The 24220-nt window shown below is 36.9% G+C and overlaps 1 protein-coding gene across 1 annotated transcript in view; it reads right to left on the bottom strand.

Moving 5' to 3' along the window:
• The window catches only part of USH2A (usherin), a 798563-nt gene that overhangs the window by 141732 nt on the left and 632611 nt on the right, over positions 1-24220 (bottom strand). Inside the window, exons 55-58 of the mRNA XM_032136481.2 lie at positions 22058-22256; positions 9337-9444; positions 3051-3234; positions 1986-2143 (exon numbers count right to left, since the gene is read on the bottom strand). Coding sequence (XP_031992372.1) covers positions 1986-2143; positions 3051-3234; positions 9337-9444; positions 22058-22256 — 649 coding nt within the window. The remainder of the gene's footprint in view (positions 1-1985; positions 2144-3050; positions 3235-9336; positions 9445-22057; positions 22257-24220) is intronic.

The raw sequence follows: 24220 nt of genomic DNA on the forward strand, positions 1-24220 counted from the left end.
GCCAAGGAGAAATATGCTAAAAAATCGTGGCCAGGTGCAGTGGCTCATGCCCGTAATCCCAGCACTTTGGGAGGCCAAGGTGGGCGGATCATGAAGTCAGGAGTTCGAGAACAGCCTGGCCAGCATGGTGAAACCCCGTTTCTACTAAAAATACAAAAATTAGCCGGGCATGGTGTTGTGTGCCTGTAGTCCCAGCTACTTGGGAGGCTGAGGCAGGAGAATGACTTGAACCTGGGAGGCGGAGGTTGCAGTGAGCTGAGATGGCACCACTGCACTCCAGCCTGGGTGACAGAGAGAGAGAGACCCGGTCTCAAAATAAATAAATAAATAACTAAATAAAATTAAAGGAATGTAGAAATAAATTCTGTAAAGGGGGCTGTACATTTGTATATTTCCCACAGCAGAAGATATGTCTTTTCCTCTAGTGAAATTAAGAACAGAGTTCAAGAATATCTATGCTCTTAAAACATAAAGATTATAGCACTTTGTGATGCATTCTGCCACTATTAATTATTCCTTTATATTTTGTTTAATATGTTGCACATTTATTTTAAAACAAAAGTGGGTGAAATCATGTACATTTAATATCTTAGAGCAACATATTTTTCTTTGCTTATAAAGCTCTTTGTAAAATTTCTTTTGAATTTTGGGGGAAAATAACCTTTTCTCTTTGATCTTAGTTTATAGCAGAAGGTGTTGGTCTATAAGAACTTAAGTTTTATGTATTAGGCCTTTACACTATCTTTATAGCTACACAATAGTACCTGTTTTGATTGTTCAATTGAATAAAAACAGGCCTCTGCTAATTATGTTATGGAATGGATCTACTGATGGCCCAAATGGCTGTTAACTGTTTGGTGCCATGTTGAACTGTGGCTAAACTTGTTCTGATGGGGACAAAAAGGGCGTGTCACAATTTCATCTTAAGACTAGATATTAAAAATAAAGTCACATATTTTTTAATTTAAATTTTAAATTTTACTTGGAAAGAAAAGTCCTCCATATATCCTTTCTCACTCTACTCTTTACTCCACAGTATTAATGCAGTCAGGATTTTACCTGAGGATGGTGCTTACCTGAAAATACAATATTGCACTAAGTCACAAGGCAACCCAATAATGACTAAATGGCTCAATGAAGGCTATTCAGCTTACAGAGGAAAAATGCAGCTACCATAAGTGGTCACAACCCAAGGTACGTGGGCAGAGTGAACAACTGTCTTTCCAAATTCCCCATTCACTGATATAATATAAAAGGAATGGTATAATGTCAATGATCCAATCTCAGGAGTCCTGTGGAAATGAATGTTCAAGGTAATTCTGACCTATATGACTTGCACTGGATATACAGAAGAGTAAGCCGGGCGCGGTGGCTCATGCCTGTAATCCCAGCACTTTGGGAGGCTGAGGCGGGTGAATCACCTGAGGTCTGGAGTTCGAGACCAGCCTAACCAACATGGAGAAACCCCATCTCTACTAAAAAAAAATACAAAATTAGCCAGGCCTAGTGGCATATGCTTGTAATCCCAGCTACTCAGGAGCCTGAGGCAGGAGAATTGTTTGAACCCAGGAGTCGGAGGTTGTGGTGATCCGAGATTGTGCCATTGCACCCCAGCCTGGGCAACAAGAGTGAAACTCTGTCTCAAAAAAAAAAAAAATAGATGAGTAAAAAGATTTTTAGTCTCTTGTACTTGAAAGTGTTGCTTTCATAGAAAGGCATATATACTTATATATCTACATTGACATCTAGATACCTATATCTCTATGTATGTATGTATGTACTCATGCATCTATACACTTAGAAGTGTGGTATAGATTATTCTGTTCATATTTATCCAGGAGACCAACTATGTCTTTCTGATTTACTAAATTAGCAGTTCCATTCTTATCTTGAATTAATTCCTTTAAAATGTTTACACACACACATACCCACCCACACACACACACACACACACATACACACACACACACTTCTTTTTTTTTTACCTGGTGGTATCCAAGCTACAAATATAGAATAAGGCCCAATTACTGTGATATTATATGGAGGATAGATTTCTTCTGGTGTTGACAGAGGTGTTTGAACAATGTAATCATCACTAGTACTGCTGCCACCTCCAGTTTTGACTTCTAACTTGTAAGTGTATCTATATTTAAAAAGAAAGAAGAATTGCGGTAAGGCCATGCACAAGAGACTTGAACAATGATTACTAGTTTTTGTATCAATTGCTTATTCCTAAATTTGTGACAAATTGCCAATTATTTGCCCCCTTTCCAGAAACTTGACTTGGTAGTTTTTCTTGCACAGGGAACATTGTCTCCAAGCCATTGTAATTTCAGCTGCTCTCAAATTTATTTTTAACCTGCTAGTAATTCACAGCTTTTCTTGAAGATTTCAGGAAAGTCTTGGAGAGTGCTGGTGGATTGTGGAGGATTCAAATTAATCTTCCCCATTTTTAAATGGGTTGGAGTTCAGGGAAACATGTTTAGAGAAAGATGTTTTTAAATTGATCTGCTATTCCTTACAATAAAATGAAATTGATCTCTACTTTCTACAATAAAACATCTGTTGATTTGAGATATGTTTTTGTCTCTGCTGAGAAATGAATGGGAATGAAATGCAAATATGTGGAACTTTTTCCTTTAAAACTACTCAGAACTGTATGTAGTGTAGCAAGTAGAGAAACACTGTACAAGAAAAAAAGAGAGTTGATGGAAAACAAAACTCTTTACACCTCTTTTATTGCTAATTCAAGGATGCATGTTTTTGAAGATAATTTGATAATTTTTAAAGTTTAATACTTCATGTATTTTGTATATTTAAAAATTCTCATGCTTCTATGTCAAACAGAAGACGAATTATTTATATTTTTAAGAAATTTTGTGTAGTCTAAAGACTAAATGATTTAGCACTTTCATCAGTTATTGAATGGCCAATAAATGAGGAAGTTAATTACACAATTTAACAACTTTCAGTGGGACATGCATTTCTTATCAAACCAGAGAAATGTACAAATCCTGCTGTATGATTGGTAAAGTTTTCTTTTAGTTTACCTGCTATTGGGCTCCAGGTTTTTATCAGTGAATTTCTGCTCCTCACTGCCACCCAGGAAAAGCAAGTTTCCATTACGACTCAATTGATATTGAGAAATGAGGCCATTGGGCTTTTCTGGCAGACTCCAATATAATTCCACTGTTGTAGAATTGATGATAATGTGTCGAGGTGTCACCCAAACTCCTGGCAAGAATAACGCAATGAGGTTTTATTGTTAGGATAAAATAAACAGTGTACCAAAAGTCACACCATCCCCCCATGAACTGTGATATTTTTTCTATTGATTTTAAAAAAACATCTAACTATAAGGAACAAAAATACATAATTGGTGTAAATATATTTTTATTACTTTGATTATTTTATTTTTGAATTGCCTTTGGAAAGTGAATTTCAGACAACTAGCAGTGGATAATTTCTCTGCCTTGGTTGTCACTCTGAGCGTATTTTAAATCAAGGCCTGAGAGATCATCTGGGTATTTCAAACTTTTTAATACGATTTACCTGGAATATGTGAAAGTAAGCATAATTGAGTATTTACCTGAATTCTACAATTCAACAAATGAGTGCACTTTCCCTTCTTCTTGCACATCAGTGTGACGTTTTCTTCTCTTTTCCTCTCTGGCTATGCCTCTGGCCTCATTTACTGGGATCTCTTCCCCTTCTGGACCTTGAAAGGATGTAATGCCTCAGAGCAGTATGCTCTGTTCTCTCTCTCCTCTCTGCTTTTCTTTCTTCCTTTCTCTTTTTCTTTTTTTCTCTTTTCTTCTCTTCCAACACTGGCTTCCCAGGTGATCTCCATTCAGTATGGGTTTTAAATATGCATATGCTGACGACCCCCAAAGGCATATCTCTAGATTGAAACTCTCTTCTGAGTGTCAGACTCAAGAATCCAACTGCTTGCTTGACACCTCCATTTGGATGACTGATGATATATCAAAAACTAAAAACATGCAAAACAGAACTCTTGTTTTTCCTGTCTATAATCTATGTACCTCCCTATCTTGTCCATCTATCCATTTTCTTGGACAAAACACACGAAAATAATGATCCTTGAGACTTTCACCTTTCATACCCCCAAATTGTATCTAACATCAAGCCCAGAAGATTCTATAATGTATACTTCCCTGTATCTTTACTTTCACTTCTCTTGGTCCAAGCCACATTTCTCTCTCTCATAAACTCCTGTCATAGCTTCTAAACTTGCCTCCGTGTTGAAATCTTGGCCTTCCATATTCCATTGGAATCTTTATAAAAGTGTATAAAGTGAATATGTAAGCCAGTGCCATCTTTATGAACCATATAACCCTTTTGAATTTATTCATGTAATATAATCCCAATTTCTTTTTATGACCCATATGGTCCCACATTTTATTGGCTCTGGCCTACATGGCAGCATTCAGTCCTACCACTTTATGTTGTCATCTAGTTATACTCTGATTAGACAGTGTAAATCTCTTCTGGAGATTAAAAAAAACTCACTTCAATATTAAGTTCCCCGTAATCAATAGCTTTTGCTTGATTGTATCTCCCGTGTAAGTTACTCTGTAGAGGACAAGATTTTGACACTTTTGGAAGAAAAATTTTCAGAAGAACAAAATGCAACTTATTTAGCAGCATCCTGAAAGAAGTAAGATAGATTTCAAAAATGTCTCAAACATCCCAACTTTCTAAGGAGCAATATATTCCTGAGGAGAAACTAGTTCATTTTGTTTTGAGAGTCTGCTCTGTTCTAGATATTTGGAAAAATTCACAAATCATAGTACACATTTATACGTGGGTTTCTCTGCCAACAGCTGCTAGATGATTTCAACCAATCAGAGTTTTGATTTAAATGTGATATTAATTTGTTGATTCAAAAGATAAAGTATAAAATCTTAATTCATAATCTGCTTCCTGCAGTTATATCTTTTTCACCTTGAATGATGTATTAAAAATCGCCAAGGTACTAGAATGGCTATTGCTTGGTTTCTGATTTGAACCAGTCAATAAAGCCTGTGGATGTGGAGGAGCTAATAAAATAAAATGAAACATAATTTGGGGTTTGTTTCAACTTTTAGGTAAAAGTTGAGTTTATTATTTATACCGGCTGGCAAAAGCTCTTTTCAAGTTGGTAATAACTCCATGTCCATTGGTTTGATTGATAAGATGGAGTTCAAATGTATATATAACTAGAAAGTGCTGCATTTTTACTTGGATGGTGATATGGGGACATCGTTATCTTGGCAGCTGCAAGATATCTTTGCTAGAGTAAGACAATCTTTGGTGAGATATATTAATGAGGGAGTCCGAGGTGGAGAATTTGTCCCCTTCACCATGTAACCCCAGCCTAAGTCTCAGGTGAAACCAGAAGAACCTATTCTGTATAATAAGGGAGCAAATTGAGGCAGTTCAAGTGAAAGAAATTAATAGTAGGGAGGGAAGTAACCTAGGAGGATGGGGTGGGGTAAACTAGCTGCGAGGTTAAAAGGTGAAAGGTAGAATTAAACCTTGGTGGGCCTCTTTACACAATGATGACCAGTAGAACATGTCTGCTGTATTTGTTTTAAATTTATCTTGAGTTGCATGCCATATTACCCACTTCTCATGTCCCTACAAATCTTCATTCCAATTCAAAATTCCCAGCATTTATTGTGGATTGTTTTTCTCCTGAAATCTGGTGATAGGAACCAATCTTGTATTAGCTAACGTCAGCGATGCACTGAATTCTGGACTATTTAGTATTTGTTAATTTATTCACTCAACATTCTACCTGACTTTGTGTCATTTTCTGTGTTGGGCACTGGGCATATGAAGAAAAAGACTTATTCTTATCCTTCATGGAGTTTATGTATCATAGTGAATAAAGTTGAGTCGATAAAAAGTTGTACTCCAGTATGATACATGCTTTAAGAGAAGGAAGCATAGTAGCTGTTAGAACACTTAGAAAGGGTAACCTGACACAGACTGTGGGGAGAAGTGGAGATGGGTAGGAAGTAGGTGGTTGTAGTGGAAGATTTCTAGAAGGGGAGATGCGTGAAACAAGGTTTGAAAAGGGGGGCGTTAACTGAGTGAGGATGTAGGGAAAGGGAGTTCAGGCTGAGGGGAACCCACAGAAAGTCCTAGAAATATGGGCAAGGATCGCAGGACTGCACATACCTTGGCATGGCTGGTGCATTGCAAGGCATGTGGGGAAGACTGAAAGCCTTAAAAAATTGATGGAAGTTAGAACTTGAGGGTTCCATGTTGCTTTGCTAAGGAGATATGGATGTATGTCTTCCTGGAAGGAAATGGGATTTTATGGAGGTGAATAATATGACATATTCTTATTTTGTTAAAAGAGGAAAAAGAATCAGGATGTGGGATGTGAGAAAGAGGAAAAATGACTAGAGGAAGGGAGCCTAGTTAGGAGGATCCAGAGAACTTCTCTTCCTATAGCTATAAGGATCTGAACTAAGGCAGTGTTAAAAGGGATGGGAAAGAAGAACAATTTTAAAAAAAAATCCTTAAGATTTAAAACGAATTAGATTTTATAAAGAATTATGTATTACATATGGAAAAGGGAGCCATCAAGAATGTCAAGCTTTGGGCTTAGGTGATAGGTAGGTGGTAGTATTTGAGAGAAGAAAAGCAAGTTGAGGAGTAAAGTGGAGTGGAAGAATTAAGTGGTGAAGTACTGAGGTTAAAGTTTTTGAAAAACACCTAAATATAAACATGTAGTAGACCAGTAAATACATAGGATTTAAATCCATAAGCGTAGCTTTGGTGAGAGCTTTAGTATTTGGTAGCTCTCAGCCTTCATTAGGAGATAAAGCCAGTACTTGAGAATTCCAGAAGAGCCTGGGTGTTACAGTGTAAAAAGCAGAGGAAAAAACCAAGGGTGTGTAAACATTAAAAGAAGGGCAGAGGAAGAGGAATCTGGACTGAACTGAAAAATGCTGGGTCTTCTTTTCCTTTCTCTTTCCACATTATCAGTGCTAGAGGAAAGTATGTCTGCAATTTTGCATGATTTATCTCTAAAATGAATTAGAACTCACGTGGATGGCAGTAACTGTAGAAAAAAAGAGTAATAATTCAATTCAAAATCTTGCTGTTATTTGACTAAAGGTACAGGTACACAGTTTTCTATGAGGATAAAACTGTAGAGAACTGTGTCCAACTTATCAAAGAGGTTGTAACGTACATTGACTTTTTCTTAGATTGAAAATGGGAGGCCAGTGAAAAGAGTTCAGGTTGCGTTGGCTATGCATAAACACTTCTTTTAATTCTTTCCATGTCCACTTAAAATACTCAAATATGAGATCTTCAAATTATTTCTGATGTGCTTCAAAAATGGCATTTTATAATTAGTTATGTCTGGGTGGATAATTTAAAGTGGTATACTTGTTTTCATGTTACAGTAAAACAGCAGAACTTAATGTGATTGCTAAGGTGTTCCCAAGTTAAGCATTCACACTATATTTATTTCATGTATGGGTTACATATAAATCGCACTTATTCAGCCAGAAAATGGCCCTAAATCCATGTTTCTTCTGCAGAGGAAAGTCCATTTCGTTTATTATTTCTTTGCATAATTATTTGTGTTAAAGGAAAGGTACATAAAGTTAAAAAAAAAGAAATCAAGGGCATTTCTCATATCACATTACCCTGCACTGTTGAAAGCTACAATTTTTAAGTCATAAAATGTAAGTCCTTTCAAGAAATTTTGTTGGGAAAATTTCATATTTCCAATGAATTTAAATATGTGAATTTGGTAGACAGAAATGGAACAAGAGATTCTGTTATTTTATCAGGCTTGAGTTTCAGCCAAATCTGGTTGATAGATCCTTTAGAAATTATCCATTATCATCAAAGTATCCATTTGATAGTTTACCTTTCCAAAAAATCCACTGCTGGTTTCTTCCTTTCAAAGGAACACTAAGCTTTTTGACATGAAACATTCTTTATATAGAAAACATCATTAGTGAATTCCTGGTGAGGAGCCATATGCCCCATATGTGGAATTTTCCATTTTATTCCCCATTTACTGGTAGGAAGTTCAGGTCTAATATTCGGAGGTACAACAATCCCTTTCATTAGAAGAGTAATGGACAAGTAGTTCAGGAGTCTATGGTGGTAATTAACATTGCATTTCTGTTTAGAAACTTATTTATGCCTTGGTTTCCCCATATGAAAAATAGGCAGATAATGAAGATTAACAAAATAATTAGTTGATCACTAACACATGCCACTGAGTATATTTTCCTTTTGAAAGTAAATGACACCACCCATCCCACCTCCAAATACATGGGTAACCATTGCTATCAGTTGGTGTGTATACTTCCTGGATTTTTAAATGCATTTATTTATTAACCATTAACAATAAATGTCATTTTCTCAGTTTGTTCTTATACGTTAACATAATGTCATAACTTCCTCTTTGTATGAACTGATCATCTCATTCTTTATACTGGTGCATGGAATTCCACAATATGAGAATAGCTGAATTTATTTAGCAATTCTCCTACTCACAAACATTAAAATTGCTCCCAACATTTTGTTATTAAACAAAATAAATGCTTCAATAAACATCCTGGTGCATGCCTCCTTGAGCAGTGTGGCACAGTTTCTGGCATAAATGATGAAAATAGAATGGCTGTATCATGGGAAATTAACAATTTAAATGTAATAGACATTTCCAATTTGCCTTCTAAGGTGATGATTCCATCTTACATTCCTCCCAACTGTGTCTGATTGTACATCTCTGTACATCACTGTTCATTTGTCAAAATCCTTGTTTCTTGTGGTCCATCTCAGAAGTCATGTGCTCCATAAAGCCTTTCTTGATGTCAACGATGGGTTATTATCTCTTCCTCTTCAGGCCAGCCTCAGCACTCTATTCATTTGTTCTCTCTTAACACGAACTTTCAGATTTTCTCTCTTCATACAGATCTTTCTCCTGTCACTTCTACTTGATTGTCAGTCTTGAGGGCAGAGAATATTTTAAACAACTTCAGCAGTGAGCATGGTGCTTATTATATATTAGATGTTCCCAAAATATTTGTTTAACATCTGAGTTTTTGCAAAATTTCAATAATTCTTCCACAAAAAATCAACTCTATAAAGTTTAAAGAATTGAAAGCGAACTGACCTTGGGAAGCCACACCTACATGAATCAAGCCTGAAGAATGGGAACCTAGAATACTATTTTATTTTGTACCTATCAACTTTATTGCCTCTTCCTTATTTGTTATGAAGGAGTTTACAGATTCCACCTCAAAATGCTATGTGAAAATTTCTTCGCTCAAACCATGGTTATTGTTTCATTACCTTCAGGAGCTGCCTGCAGTGTCTGACCTAGAAAAGGCTCGCTTGAAGTGCACCCAGCAGATGTACAAGCCGTAAGCGTGAAGCTGTAGTTGGTGTATGGCTGGAGACCTAGAAAAAGCAAGCAAGAAATAAAGTGCACCTTAAGAGGATTATTCATTATCAATTAAGCACCAGAAGTAACATGCAGAGTTGTAGACATGATAGCCAAAACATTTAAGAGTACTCTCTAAAACACTCTTTAAAGAAGTTCTGAACACCACAAGAGGTTAAGTATTGAGCAAAATTTCATTTATCACTAATAAACTAGTAAATTCTCAGCCATAGAAGAGACCTTAAAATTCATGTGAACCATCCACCCTTCTCTTGATTCCCTATACAAGATATCATTGAAGAGGCTGTCCCGTCTATAGGATCAGAGCACTCCGTCTCTCAAAGAGCCCATTTCATCTTTAGAGAGCCCTAGAGTTATCCTTATTTTGTTTGAAAGTCCTTCCTTATATTGTGATGAAATCTTTCTATCGCTTTCACCCCTGGGGACATATAGAACAAATCTAATTTCTTTTCCACATGACAGTTCTTCAAATGTTTGTAGACAGTTATCAAATCCCCCCTGAGTCTTCTCTTCTCCAGGCTAACCACCCCAGTCTCTGCAATTGCTTCTTATATAAATAGGGGCAGGAAAATACAAAGAAGGTTAGATTCAACATTTTCTTGCCCCAAGCCATATTCAGCTCATATTAATACTAACCAACACTTTTGTTTTTAAACTTTGCACTGTACCTAATGTGCCCTTTGTTGAGGTGTGTTGATTTTGTCTTTACACATAGATTAAGGCTAATTTGGAGAAGAGATGGTGCTTATTACTTCTTTTGTATTCAGAATATGATGCAGTGTGGTAATTGTTCAGTAAGTTTTCAGGGAGAAAAGACTGGCAATCCATCTAAAATAGAAGTTGTATATTGTTAGATTTCGCTGCTCTGTGCGTGGCTGGTGACCTTGTTAGAGTTACTTAGCTTCTCTTTGCCTTGGTCTACTGATCTGTAAAATGGGGAATCATTATAGCATCTAGCAGACAGGAGAAGATGAAATAGGATACTCAAAGTAGTATTTCATTCTAGCAGAAGCAACTTTAAAGCTCAGCAGCATTCAACAAGGAGGATATTGAGGCTTACAAGACATCTCTCCCTTGACTCTTGGGAAAGTTCAAACAACGCCAAAGCTCTCTTTGGGAAAAAAATAGTATTTTAAAACAACAGGACTTAGCCTATTTGTTAAATAATTGAACTAAGTTACAGATGAATCCAATGATTGTTATGCTTATTTTTTTCACGTATTTTGAGCTACATTTTCACATATTTTGTTCTTTTGGTGGAATGACTGTTACTTCAGAGTGTCACTTTGTCTTTTTATGCAGATTTCTCCTCAAATACTACATTTTAAAAAATTTTGACCACTTTATCTAAACAATCCACAAATCACTTTTTATCCTCTCACATAATTTTCTTATTTCATAGCCTTCAACCGTCTCTGATGTTTGCTGTGTCTCTTGCTTATCTGTTATTTGCCTCCCGCTTTAGATCTATGCTCTGAAAGAACAACAACTTTGTTTTGCCTATCCGTATCCTTAGGATTGTGACAGGCACAAAGTGTGTGTTTGTTAAATGAATGAAAAAATTACCGATCTCATCCATTTAGAATGAGAGCAGTAGTCTGGGTTCTCTGCTAAAGCAATAATGTTCTGCAGCTGGAGCTGCTCCAAGGTTTAGCTTCAGAGCCCTTTATATTTTCTTATCAACTTAGTGATAAGATGTAGGCACTTATTTGATTATAATCTTCCATTTGGTTGCTTTGGAGGATTTACATAATTTTGATATTTACCTGATTTACAGATGAAGAATATGACTAAAGATCTAAGCCATACCCAAGCCACATATGTTTGATAAAAGCTTATGGGAAAATGCTAAGATTACAAAATGTAGAGCTCAAAATAATGGAAGGGAACATTCAAGAACGAAACTCAGAGGTTGCAGTGGCAAACTCATTTAGCTTGACAATGTCTCCCTTTCACTCTCTTTACTAACAAAAACGGTCTTGACCAGTGTGATACCATTTTACCTGAATATCTTATTTTCCCCATTTAGAATATAAGCCCTTTGAGAGTAGAAATGGTATCACTGAGTGAGTCTTTTTGGGAGGTCATTTTCCACTATAGTGCCCATTTTTAGGCATTCAATTTTGAACAAATATTGCTTAAAGAAAAGCATGCCCACCATAGTGTCCCATAAGGATTGCAGGGATATGTGGCTATGACGTCTATCACCATGTGACCTGACCAAAAAGGTCCTTCCTCATAATTCCATTGGTATCCCTGTCCACAGCATTGATTTCATTTAGTTGGAGATTTTTTTTTTAGTTGCAGAATATTAATAAAATAACAGAAATTAATATAATTGGTGGGCAATATGTATTTTCTAGATTTTTTACTGAATGCCAGATGTAAATATGGTAGCTAAAAGTAAACAGATATTTAAATTTTTTTCTGGAATATTCTGACCAAAACAATGGCCTCAGTTATCTTCCTCATGGTGGTCCTGGCTGGTCTGATTTCAGACATGCAGTGACTGTTAAATATTTTAGGATGGGCATTAGGGAAAAAAGAAAATTCATAATCACAGAGATTAGCTAAGGTTGATTAGAGGATTGACAGTATTTGTAATGAGAATTGTAGTTGAAAGGAAAATTAATGTATATAAAAATATAAACTGTTATTTCTTGACAAAGCCTTTCTGCAGCAAGTTGAGGAGTCTCCATTTTACTTACAGCCTAGAATTTGAGAAGGCAGGTGTTTAGGCATGGTACAACAGTAGAGCATCCAGCACCTTAAGGATTTTTGATAGAGGGAGGAAAGTGCATCAAAGGAGTTTGCTACAGGTGTTTACATTAAATGGGGTAGGTTCACCTAGCAGGATATGGGGGTAGGGCTAGTGGAAGGAATATCCTTCTCTTGAAGCTACTGGGGTACTAGAATCAAGGAGGAATGGCAGACTCAGCACTGAGCAGAAAACCTCGGTCAAGAAGTCAGAGGAGTTCAAACACATTGTCAAATCAAGACGAATCAACATGGTGCACTGAGGAAAGGAGACAAAGATTGAAGAACCAGGAGGATGAGAGTGGGAGACATGTCTGCAAGTGAATATGGAGAGAATGACAGTTTTACTCTAATTCATTGGCACTTTATTCTCAAGAGCTGTGTCTGTCCCTGAAATGTAGCCATGCTGGCCAGTATAATGGACCATGTGGGCAAAGGGTAGAAATACTTAGGCTCATTTCAAACGATGTTTGCTAATGTGTGTCAGGCAACTTCACATCTGCCATATTTACCTTCCAGGGTCTGTTCCTGCTTTTTATAACAAAACTCACATTTTCCTTGGATAAGCCAGTCATTTGTCCACTATCAGGCTTTGTACTTTATTTAGCGTTGACTTCACCAGGACTAAGGAGTGTATAGATGACCCAAGCCTGAATACCAAGCTCTATGTTCTCCCATCACGTAGGAGCTAGAGATAACAGTATTTAAATTACTCAATGGTTGCTTTCCCTCTGAAGATTAAGCAGCATTTAGAAGATATAAAAATGGTAGAAACCATTGCAGCTGCTCTTTATGAAAATTAATATTATTTTAATTGGCAAGTCATAAGTGTATACATTGTAGCTGTTCAAAACAGAAAATAAAAAGTTAAAAGAATTTAGTTCAAACACCAGCACAAAAACTATAAATTAGGGAAAATAAATACCCAACAAACAAAACTCAGGGTGTTTTTGTTTTTGTTGTTCTGTTTTTAATTCTCTTTTCATTGGACTCTATGCATTAACTAAATATATTTTATGAAAATTGCAGTTATTTTCAAGGAAGTTAGTTATAAGATTATGTAAATGACATACTAGCAAAAGTTTATTAAGCATGTACTACTACTTGGCCCTCTTCTGTGCACTTCATGGGTGTTAATACAATTAATGCCCACACTAACTTTCTGCTGTGCACGCTATTATTTGTTCATTATACAGATAAGGAAGCTAAGGCACAGAAAGTTGGAGGAAATTGCCGACGATCACAGAGATAAGAAAGGGCTGGGACCAGGTACGGTGTCTCATGCCTCTAGTCCCAGCACTTTGGGAGGATGAGGCGGATGGATCACCTGAGGTCAGGATTTGAGACCACCTGGCCAAATATGGCGTGGTGGTGCATGCCTGTAGTCCCAGTTGTTCGAGAGGCTGAGGCTGGAGAATTGCTTGAACCTGGGAGGCAGAGGTTGCAGTGAGCTGAGATCCTGCCACTACCCTCCAGCCTGGGCGACACAGTAGCGAGACTCTGTCAAAAAAAAAAAGAAAGAAAGAAAGAAAGAAAGAAAGAAAGAAAGAGAAAGGGTGAGGCCAGGATTGGAACTTGGGCAATTACACTAAGAAATGTGGCCCAGAGCAACTGGGTTAGGCTTCCCAGCCTTATAACAAAAACGATGACACAAATAGCTCAAAGCCCAGTGAAATTTCCAGTAATATAAAAAATTCAAGTGGGACTATATATTTAAATATTTTCATTTTGAATATTATTATGAGTCATGTAGTGAGATACTGAGTCATGTTTTCTGCTAAGAGAGCAGCCTGAAATTAGACTATTTGGGTTCTAATACTCATCTACTTACTAAGTACTTGGCTACAAGGAAGTTTTCTGCCTTCTAGGTTCCTCAGTTTCTATATCTATAAACTGTAGGCATGATAGTAGAGACTGCTTAATAAGCCTACAGATTAAGGGAAGGCAATATCTAAATCCATAATTTAGAAAATTTAAAACCATATTCTATCTTTTAGTTTTTATATTTTTCAAATTGTTAGAGGATTGGATTACTAATAAGCTTGGTTCAGATAATCTGTAAGAAAGCATCAACTACCATCAGGCACAGATGATTTACATGAACCTGATGACCTTTCATATATACGACTCTGTAAAACTCAATAAAATGAACACATTTCAACTGGAATTTGCTGTCATTTTAAGTAAGCCTCTATCGGTAGTCCTTAAAATGAGATATATATGACATATTAGCAACAGGCAATGAAAAGGGCACACCAATTGAAAACTACTCATGAATTGATCGGGATGAGAAGAGGGAAATAAAGAGATGTCTCAAAGGAAGCGTTCCAACTGTAACTTAATCCTGAAGTCGAAGGGTAGAAGGAGAAAAGAAAACATCATTCAAGCGCTCAGCATTGAATTAGAAGAGTAGGAAATAGCAGTTGTAGAGTACAGAAAGGCAAATGCATGGAGAAAAGCCAAGTATTTAACATTTCCGTATAGTGAAGATTACTGTGGCTGCAAATTACCTGAATTTCTCTACAGGGAATCATGTTCTTTTTTAAAGGAAAGAAGCATAATATAACCAAACTCATTACAATTACACTTCCAAGTAACATTACTTTCAAGAGTAAATGTGTGCTAAAAGGGACTGCAAAAAGTCTGCCTTTAGTTCATAAAAATATGATTTGGAAAACAAAACCCATGTCTATGAAAGTTACATTTGATGTACTCTATAAAGAACAGCTTGCTTCCAATTTTTAATCTCTTGATAAATAGTCAAAAAAAGGCACTTTAGCCATTATAATTTCACATAGCAAGTGCTACTTCAAAACATTCAGCCAATTATTCTACAGTGTCATCTGTTATGTTCTAAAGAATTACCAAATAGTCCTAAAGGATGTGTAATTCAGTGAGTTCCTCCATCAGCATGTTTAGTGATTAGCTCAAGCACTGAGAGGCCTGAGTTACGTTAAAAAGTTTTTGTTAGGTGCTTATAAAGTATTGTAAATAACCATCCTGTGGGTAAGTCATCTGTCCTGGCACTAGTTCACCCAAACTGGATGTGTGGTCTGGCCCCTCAGACGCTCACATTCAGTCTCTGTTGCTAATGATACAGGAGTTAAGAAGAAATCACTTAGGCAGATAGTAAAGATATGGGAGTCCTCGGTAAGGCTTTTCTTTTTAGTAAAAAGCCCCAAATAATTTTCTAACAAAGGGCAAGCATGTAAAATCGAGCTGCAGACATAGGCAAACAAGCTGGGCACTTGCATGGGTGAATGTGGGCAGGAACTAAGGACTGTACATGTTCAAGGTGGCGGCTCCGTTTTCCCTTCTCCTTGTCAGCCACTTGTACTGTAAGGCGCAGACAAGATGGAACCAATCAACTGGAAGGCCCATTTGCATAATAAGATTAGGGTGGGGTGACCAGCCTTCCCCTCACACTATGTAAATGTCATACTTGATCGAACCAATCTGTGAGCCCTATGTAAATCAGACACTGCCTTCTCCAGCCTGCCTATAAAATCTGCTGTGGCCTGCCACCTCCCCACTTTTTGGATGTCCCTCTCTCTCTCTCTCTGTCTTTCTCTCTCTCTCTCACAAGGAGCTGCTCTCCTCTCTCCTTTCTTCTATTAAACTTTCCACTCCTTAACCCACCCACATGTGTCTGTGTCTTGAATTCTTTCTTGGCGCAAGACAATGAGCCCCAAGGTATACACCCAGACAACTATAATGATGTTGCTTCCTTTTGCCCTCACTTGCCTGGGATCTCTAAGGGATCACTAAGTGATCCCTTTCAGAGCATCTCTGCCTACTGAGATTCCCAGGAACTTCCAGCATCCACTGGTGATCTTGACTGTGATGGACAGAGCCATATCAGCATTCTACTTAGATCAATCTGATAATTTGTGAAAATCTAGATGTTCAAAACTGATACACAAAGGCATCATGGAATTACTTTACAGACATCTAAGATACCTTTAAATTAGAATTTGTTTTACAGAATTTGATTAAGGATTATTTCAGGAGTTCACATGCTAAAGTCATCTTTTCTGGATGGTACCATCCTTCACAATCTCAACAGCTGCCCATTCCACTTACCCAAGCCAATTTCTTGCCCCCCCCGCCCCCCCTTGAGCAGCATTGGTACTGTCCATTTTCTGTATTCATGCTTAATGAATTCAGTTGCTACCTCATATGAACTGAACATCAAAACATCAAAACAAAGGGACTCTTGCATTGCACATGCCGGTAAGATCACTTCATGACTTTTAGTTCTGACTACTTGCTATAAGCTAACTTGCATTATTAATTCTATATTTCATTTGAAATTCTGGGCCATAGCTTAGGCCCCTCTCTCCAATATCTTCCTGATCCCAAGATGCCTTTCCTAAACAAGTTACTTCTTTGGCAGACTCTCTTTCCAGATATACATCAGCATTAAGGGTCTTTCCTTGGTGGTGTCTAAATAATAGTCTTGATGTATATCTGGAATAAATATAACAACAAAAATATAATATTAATTATATCTTTGATATATATTTTTTGATTTTAGTGACAGTATTTTAATAAATATTTTAATAAATACTTTTCCTCTTTCAAGTTCAGTGTTATGCTAGTCTGAGGATTCTTCTCTGCATTTCCGGGCAGACTTTTCTTCTCTAAAAACAAAATGTGATGTCAGGTGGCAGCAAAATCTGATATTGCTCAAACTTGAGACAATGAGGACGTTGCAGAGGGAAGGGGGTGGCCAGAACTGGAGTGACAAAACAGAACTAGTATCTGGCAAAGTACATTGGAATATCTGGGATTTAAGGGGAATTTTAAAAAATATAATTGTCTAGGCAGCTATCAATTATAGCTCTTTGGCCTTAATATTTTATCAATAGGCAGGTTTTAAAACGCGAAAAAGTAGTTGATGCTACACTTTTCTTTTCCTTTTTTTTTTTTTTTTACTTTTTTGGTCAGGCACAAATTTAGTTGTTCTCAGAGTTGAAAAAATGAAAAGAAAATAAATTCTTATCTCTATTTTCACAGGTCCCCAATTCTTGGTGGTCAGTAGTTACATAGTAACTAGGGGGAATGCAGCCTGGAGCATTGCAAACAACCATAGAAGAAACTCCCAGAGCTTTTTGAGGACATTATCACCATCCTAGTTTTCTTGCTATCTGTTTTAATTAAAGACATATACTGCAGTTAAGTCCAGACTGCTGGAGATCAGGGTTGGCTCGGTGGACTTCGACTGTGCAATCAAACATGGTACCATGCTTGGAAGCACATGAGCTTACTTCTATGCTCTGCTTTCATTGTCTTGAAATTTTAATGATTTCTGAACAATTTCATTTTCATTTCGCACTCACTGGACCCCACAATTTTGTTGCCAGATCTGTCTGCGATTTAAGTATGTTTGACAGTGGCATTTTTATCTCCATTCAAAACAGAATGTAGTCAAATACTAGTTTACTATTCAGTATTTATTCATTCGAAAAACATTTTTTGAATATATTAAGTACTGTGATAGGTACCAGGAACACAATGGCAAACAGGAAGCTACTGTCTCTGTACTTAAAAAGCATTACTTATTACTAATTGTGGAACAGAGACAAGAGGAAAGGCTATTAGAATAAAATGTGATAATTACTACGAGAGCAAAGATAATATGGGAACATATAGCAGAGTTATCTAAAAATAAAATCCCTTACAAAGAATTTCTATGTTTTGTTGTACTGGTGGTTAAAGTATGTTTTCTCTTTTTCCAAGGTCAAGTGTAAGGTATTTGTTTCAGTATAACGTTAGTCTTACATTTTCTGCTACAACCAGCATTGTTAGGGTTTGTTCTATTTAGCACACAAAGTTTTCATTAACTTCTAGGAAGATGAGAAAGGAAAGCAAATTATTCTTTCCTTGCTAATTTAATGCTGGTGGGTTTTTCCTTTTAAATGAAATGCAATGATGAGTAATTTCTAATTAATTATTTTGAAAATAGTTTTCCAGAGTTAAGAGACACATAGGCCCTTATTATACTTGATGCTAAACAGGACATGACTAATTCATTTTTTTTCTCAGTGGCCTTAATTATATAGTTAATCCTTTCTTCTATTCCTAAACTCACATTAGGAGGCACACGTGTAATGTAGAGGTAGCCCAAAGTGAAACAATGCCATAACTGATGTCCAAATTGTTCTGTACAGGATGGTGGATGTGTTTAGTAATAAATGATATGAAAAGGTCTTTTATTGACAAGCTGCCATGCGCTGTTTGCATTAGCGAATATGAGAAGATGATGGCTGCTACTCCTTCGTCCCCATGGTATTTAGCTCAGTGAGATAGCAGAAAACGCTTCAGTTTACTTAAAGCATTGATAACACCTCTAAATAATTAACCGAGGACTTCCTGTCTTCAATTACTTAATGCTTTTTTTAACATCTTGAGAGGATTATAAGCAATTTATGGATTTCACATGATGAGTGCATTCGCCACTATTCCCACAAAGCATTTACGGGATCATGTTTCTAAAGCTTTGAGGTAATTAAAAATAAGCATGGAGACGATGGGGCTGAGGCAAGGTGCTCCCTTTCCCTCCTGTCATTCCTAAGGACCTAGATTTTCAGGCTCCAGGATGACTAGTGCTACAGCTTTATTAGTGCTGTGTTGCTTAGGGAATGCCAAGCTTTTGGAAATGATGAGAAAATCAAAACATTTATCCTAGGGGGTTCAGGCAGCATTTCCATCAAACATTTAAGATGGAATAGAAAATAAATTTGATTATTTTAGTTCATTCTGTGAACTCAGTAAAACAGTCATTCACACCATAAAATACTTCAGTACTACATTTGGTCAGTCAGCTAACCGTGGAACTGAATTTTCCTGGGCAGATGAGTAACATTATATAGATCTCAAGTTTCAGATTATCTAATGCCTAGCACCATTCCTGTCCCCAAAGAACTACATATAGGAGGCTCTGTACTTGGTAAGGTTTTGCTGAATGAGGACTTATTTCTATATTCTACAAAGAAATCCCTCTTTAGGGCTGTATTGGGCAAGTGAAATAAATACTCTCTACATCTATTTAAAACAATATCCATAGAAATTAAAACAAAACAAAAGTAGAACAGGGAGATTGGTCAAATGACTCCTAATGACTTTTACCAGATTATGATTTTTACTGTTAAGTAAAAATTAAAATTATATAAAAAACCCTTAAAATAATTATCCTAATAATAGGATTTCTGGCACCAAGATATGTGTATGAAATCTACTTTGACATAAAAATAGCCATTAAAAATGTCAATGAAAGGAAGAACTGGTAGGGTGAAGTTATTTAGAGAAATATCTTTGCAATTATTTTATAATTAACGAGGCTATCAATCCTGTTGGTTTGAACATTTCAATTGAATTTGGTCTGTTGGTGTATAGATGCTGATTTCTAAAAAATGCAAACCAATGCAGTGGCAACAATTCAAAGCTGATGCTGGTTAAGTTGATAGATACTACAAGAAGAAATTTCTTTAGCCTTATATCTCAATTATTGTGAAACCTTTGCTGGTACAGTCTTAATGTGCCTAAACTTGGTTTTCAAAACCCTGTAATTAACATCTCATTGCTTACTCCAAGTGACTCATTTGATTTTTCACTATTGCATCCTGTATAGAGTTCTGTTTTCAGTTATTTCTTTTCTTGTTAGTCTTCCCTATACGTGAGAGGATCTTAGGAGCAGCAGTCTTATTTTAGACCACTTAGTGTACTATCTGGAAAACTGCAAGCTGGCAATTCATTTTTGGGAGAATGAAATGATATTCTGATTTCCTTTCAGATAGAGGCAGTGAATGCCTTGGATACGCTGAGTAGGTCAGCTTTCTTCTTCATCTTTCAAATATGATTATTAAAAACATCTCTTACAAGGATGTGATGAGTGTCAGAGAAGTCAAAATGCAAACGTTTCTTTAAATGATAAAGCACCACATAGAAGTAAGGTTTTATTATGTAAAACACCATTATTTCAATCACTTGGGATGATTTCCACTTCAAGTAAAATGAGATAAAAGAAATAATTTTGATCATTCAAATATGAGGGCTTCTCCCAACCCCATTATCTTTTTTTGAGACAGAGTCTCGTTCTGTTGCCCAGGCTGGAGTGCATTGGTGTAATCTCAGCTCACTGCAACCTCCGCCACCCAGGTTCGAGTGATTATCCTGCCTCAGTCTCCAGAGTAGCTGGGATTACAGATGCACGCCACCACGCCCAACTAATTTTTGTATTTTCAGTAGAGACAAGGTTTTGCCATGTTGGCCAGGCTGGTCTCAAACTCCTGACCTCAGGTGATCCGGCTGCCTCGGCATCCCAAAGTGCTGAGATTACAGGCATGAGCCACCGCACCCAGCCTCAACACTATCATCACTGATTTAGCCCAGGATCTTGAGGTAAGGAATACAATGTGCCAGGCCACGAGTTGTATTAAGCACCTTCTGCAGGTTTACGGCCCTTTTGGAAAAATACTGGAGATTTTGTCAATGAATGCTGGCTTATGTGTTAGGGAATTGTGGCATTTAAGAGTGAAAAGTGATTAATTTATTTTGCCACCCTGTGTAAGTGTAACCTGTGTCTCTTCTTAGGAAAAATCAGTCACATTTTTCCAAGGCCTTTCTGCACTTTTCTGTGAATTTCATTATCTGTGCTATCAACACCCCCTGCAAAAAGTGCAGTCCAATGGAAGGAGGTCCTCCACTCGGGAAGTCTTGGAAGGAGTGGCTGACAATGGGAAAAAAGGGAAAGTTTATACAATCTTGCCCATGGTCTTAGAATTTAAACTTAACAGGGTTGTTTGGGATGATTCAGTAGACTCGAATAATGAACTAAATTACTTAACTTCTCAAAGTATTCTTTTCTGTAAAATGAAGGTAGTAATTCACTCTACATCTTAGGTTGGTGATGGAGAATTAAATTGCATAGTGCATGCAAAGTGCTTAGGACAGCATCTGGCACATATTAAATTCATTTCTTCCCCCAAAATTTATTTAGCTCCTATTAATGTGTTCAGGAGTATAAGTGCTAGAGGTACAACACTGAACAAGTAGACAAAGTTCCTGCTCTCTTGGAGCCTACATTCAAGTGTGGAGAGACATAAAAAGACAAAAAACAAACACTAAAATATCAGGCAGTGAGAGGTCTACGATGAAAATAAAACAAAGTGATGTGGTGGTGTGTTAGAGAAGCTATTTGACCAAGTAAGTCAGAAAATGCTTCTCTTCCCTTCAGAAGTGGCATTTAAGCTAAAACCAGTTAATTATTATCATAATCACTACTAGCAATTATCTAACATATCATTGTACTGTACTAATAGTATATTATTAAAGCTAATGATAATAAACATTATAATAAATTTTAAAACACAATTGCTATTAACATTCCTAATACTAACAAACAGTCACAATGACTCCACTTGTCAACTAGTCCTGTATATTAATTATCCACTTGATAGACAAATGTTAACCTCTGGCTGATTTTCCCCTGCCTTCCAGTATATTCTTGGCTATCCTAGTCCCATTAACTATGAGTATATCCTTGGGGAATGAAAATGCATCTTACTGTTTGTTTGAAAAAAAAAGTTAATACTGATGCAAAAACCCTTCACATAATGCATATCAAGGCCAAATATAAATTATTTCTGAAGTTATCTGCTGTTGTGGCGTATTGCTGCCAGTGTGGGCTCTTCTATTAGCATGGATAAGTGGGACCTGACCATATGTCAAGAGAACACGTCCTTTCGAAGTGACCTCATATATCAAACACACACCCCTGGGATTCTTTGCCCCCCTAACCACAATGACAGACTCCTCCAGTAGGATTCCTTTTTTTTTTGTTTTTTTCACCTGTGACCGTATGCTGTCTCCTGTCAGAGGTGTCAGTGTGGATGAGACCTTTCCCAACCTGCCTGATCTGGTACTCTTTAATGACGCCGTTTGGTTTCTCAGGGACACTCCAGCTCAGATGCAGAGCCTCTGCACTAAGGGCTGTGATGCTTGGTGGCAGGATTCTCTCCGGAACTCCTTGGGTAGTAGCTGCAACTACCTGAAGACATAGGAATTAAGCAGCAATTTATTGTAATAGTACACTAGCTATCCTGACCAATGAGAATGTCACTTTTGTTTTAAAATGTTGTTGTCTGGCCTGGCATATCATTAGCAGGGGCTTGGAGAAGCAGTTCCCTTTTTTTCATTTTGTTCCCTCCCAACCTATTTAAACAATGAAATCTGACCTTGAATATATTACATAAGTCTCACACTACCATTTATTACAACAGGTTCAACAACAATTTTGACGGCAGAGTGCAGCCCTCAGTGTTTAAACAAGTAAAATCTGGCTGGCAGACTGTCTTACTAGAGAACTCTTGATAACTCTCTTCCATATGGCCCATCAGTGTCTTTGCATTTTAACAGCCTGATTTCGTACATTTTAAGCACCAGTAAATATGGAGCAAAAGCCACATCTGAACTTGCTTGCATATAATATACTTTGAACAAAATAAATCGGCAGACATTTCGGTACTCTTCCCATGATACCTAGGATGACTTTATAGTGTCTGCACCAACTTTCTACAAAAAGAAACAAGTGAGAAGAAAAAAATAAATAAATCAAGCAATTATTTAGTCAATATTGTCAAAACATAGTTTTGGACAAAAATTGGCTTTTTTCATAGAATTAACTTTTTTCACTTTGTAAACAATTGCTTTGCATGTAGCAGGCATGAGGTGTGCCTATGCAAAAAGCATGGAATTGTTCTAGGACTAATAACTTTTGACTGGGCCAATCAGCTGCCATCTGTCTAAATGGTGGCTCACTCAGAAAGGTTTCTAGAAGTCTGTTGAACAAAATGTTGCATTCTTGCACTGTGGCTGAGCAGTGTGGCTGAATGTTTCATTTGGATGGCTCTTGCACAGTGTGCAAAGACGTTGCTCTTCTAAAGTTTTAAGCATATGAAAAGAATCAGAGCTACTCTATGTAAGTTTGCTTCCTCCTGGGCTTCCTCTGTCGAGGCTGGCTTCTATGAAATGTCCCTTTCTTTATTTTCCTCCCACATTGTTTGATTGGTGATTTCCAGTCTTCTTCGTGGGCTTTTCTTTCTTTTTCATTTGGTAGCATTCCCCAGTGCTCATCATCCACAATATTCCACATTTGTGCCTCTCTATTCTCCTCCCATGTCCATATTTATACTCATTACTTCGACTTCCCACACAGATCTTTCTAGAAACTTCAGTCACTTCTCAATCTGGTTTCTGACCAGATATTTTCACATAAAGTGTCAAGTACTATCTGCTTCCACCACCCTGCTATCTGATCCTTCTCTTTAAATATATTTTTTACAAAACTTAACAAAACAGAATCCTATTCTTTTACCTTCAACATTTTTCTCTTTTTTAAAAAGTTGCTTGCAGTATAGCACCATGATCCACAAATTACTCAAGCAGAGATTTGAAAATATCCATGACTCTTTCCTTTTATTTCTGTAAATATAATTGAGTACCAAGTTATGTAGATTTTATCCCCCACATCTGTTGTATCGTTCTGTATTCTCGGTTCTGACCTCTGCTGCCTAAATTCAGGTCTTCATTATTTCTTGACAAGGCTATAGCAGAAGGCTTGGAACAATTTTGCTTTCCGTGATGGGCTTTTCTGCCCTTTTCTTCATTTTTCAAAATCAGACAATTTTTGTTCATATCATATTTAAAAAGAAACTTTCTTTAACCGAATAATGATTTGGACATTTTTATAGATTTATAGATTACCTAAAATTGGTTGGTGAGGAAAGGATGTGGAAGAAAAGATGGTACTGCTTCGAGATTTCACTTGTGTTTCATTAACACAAGATTGATATTTGGATAAATCTCCCTTGTAATGATCTCTCCATCCAGGCATAGGTATTAGCACTCAGTTAAGGTGACATATGAACACCCTACTTAACACTACATTGAGGAGGTGCATTGTTTTCTTCAATGGAAAAAGCAGTCACAACCTGGACGTTCAGATAATCTTCA

This window comes from Hylobates moloch, unplaced genomic scaffold (assembly GCF_009828535.3).
Source record: "Hylobates moloch isolate HMO894 unplaced genomic scaffold, HMol_V3 SCAFFOLD_18, whole genome shotgun sequence".
Taxonomy (NCBI): Eukaryota; Metazoa; Chordata; class Mammalia; order Primates; family Hylobatidae; genus Hylobates; species Hylobates moloch.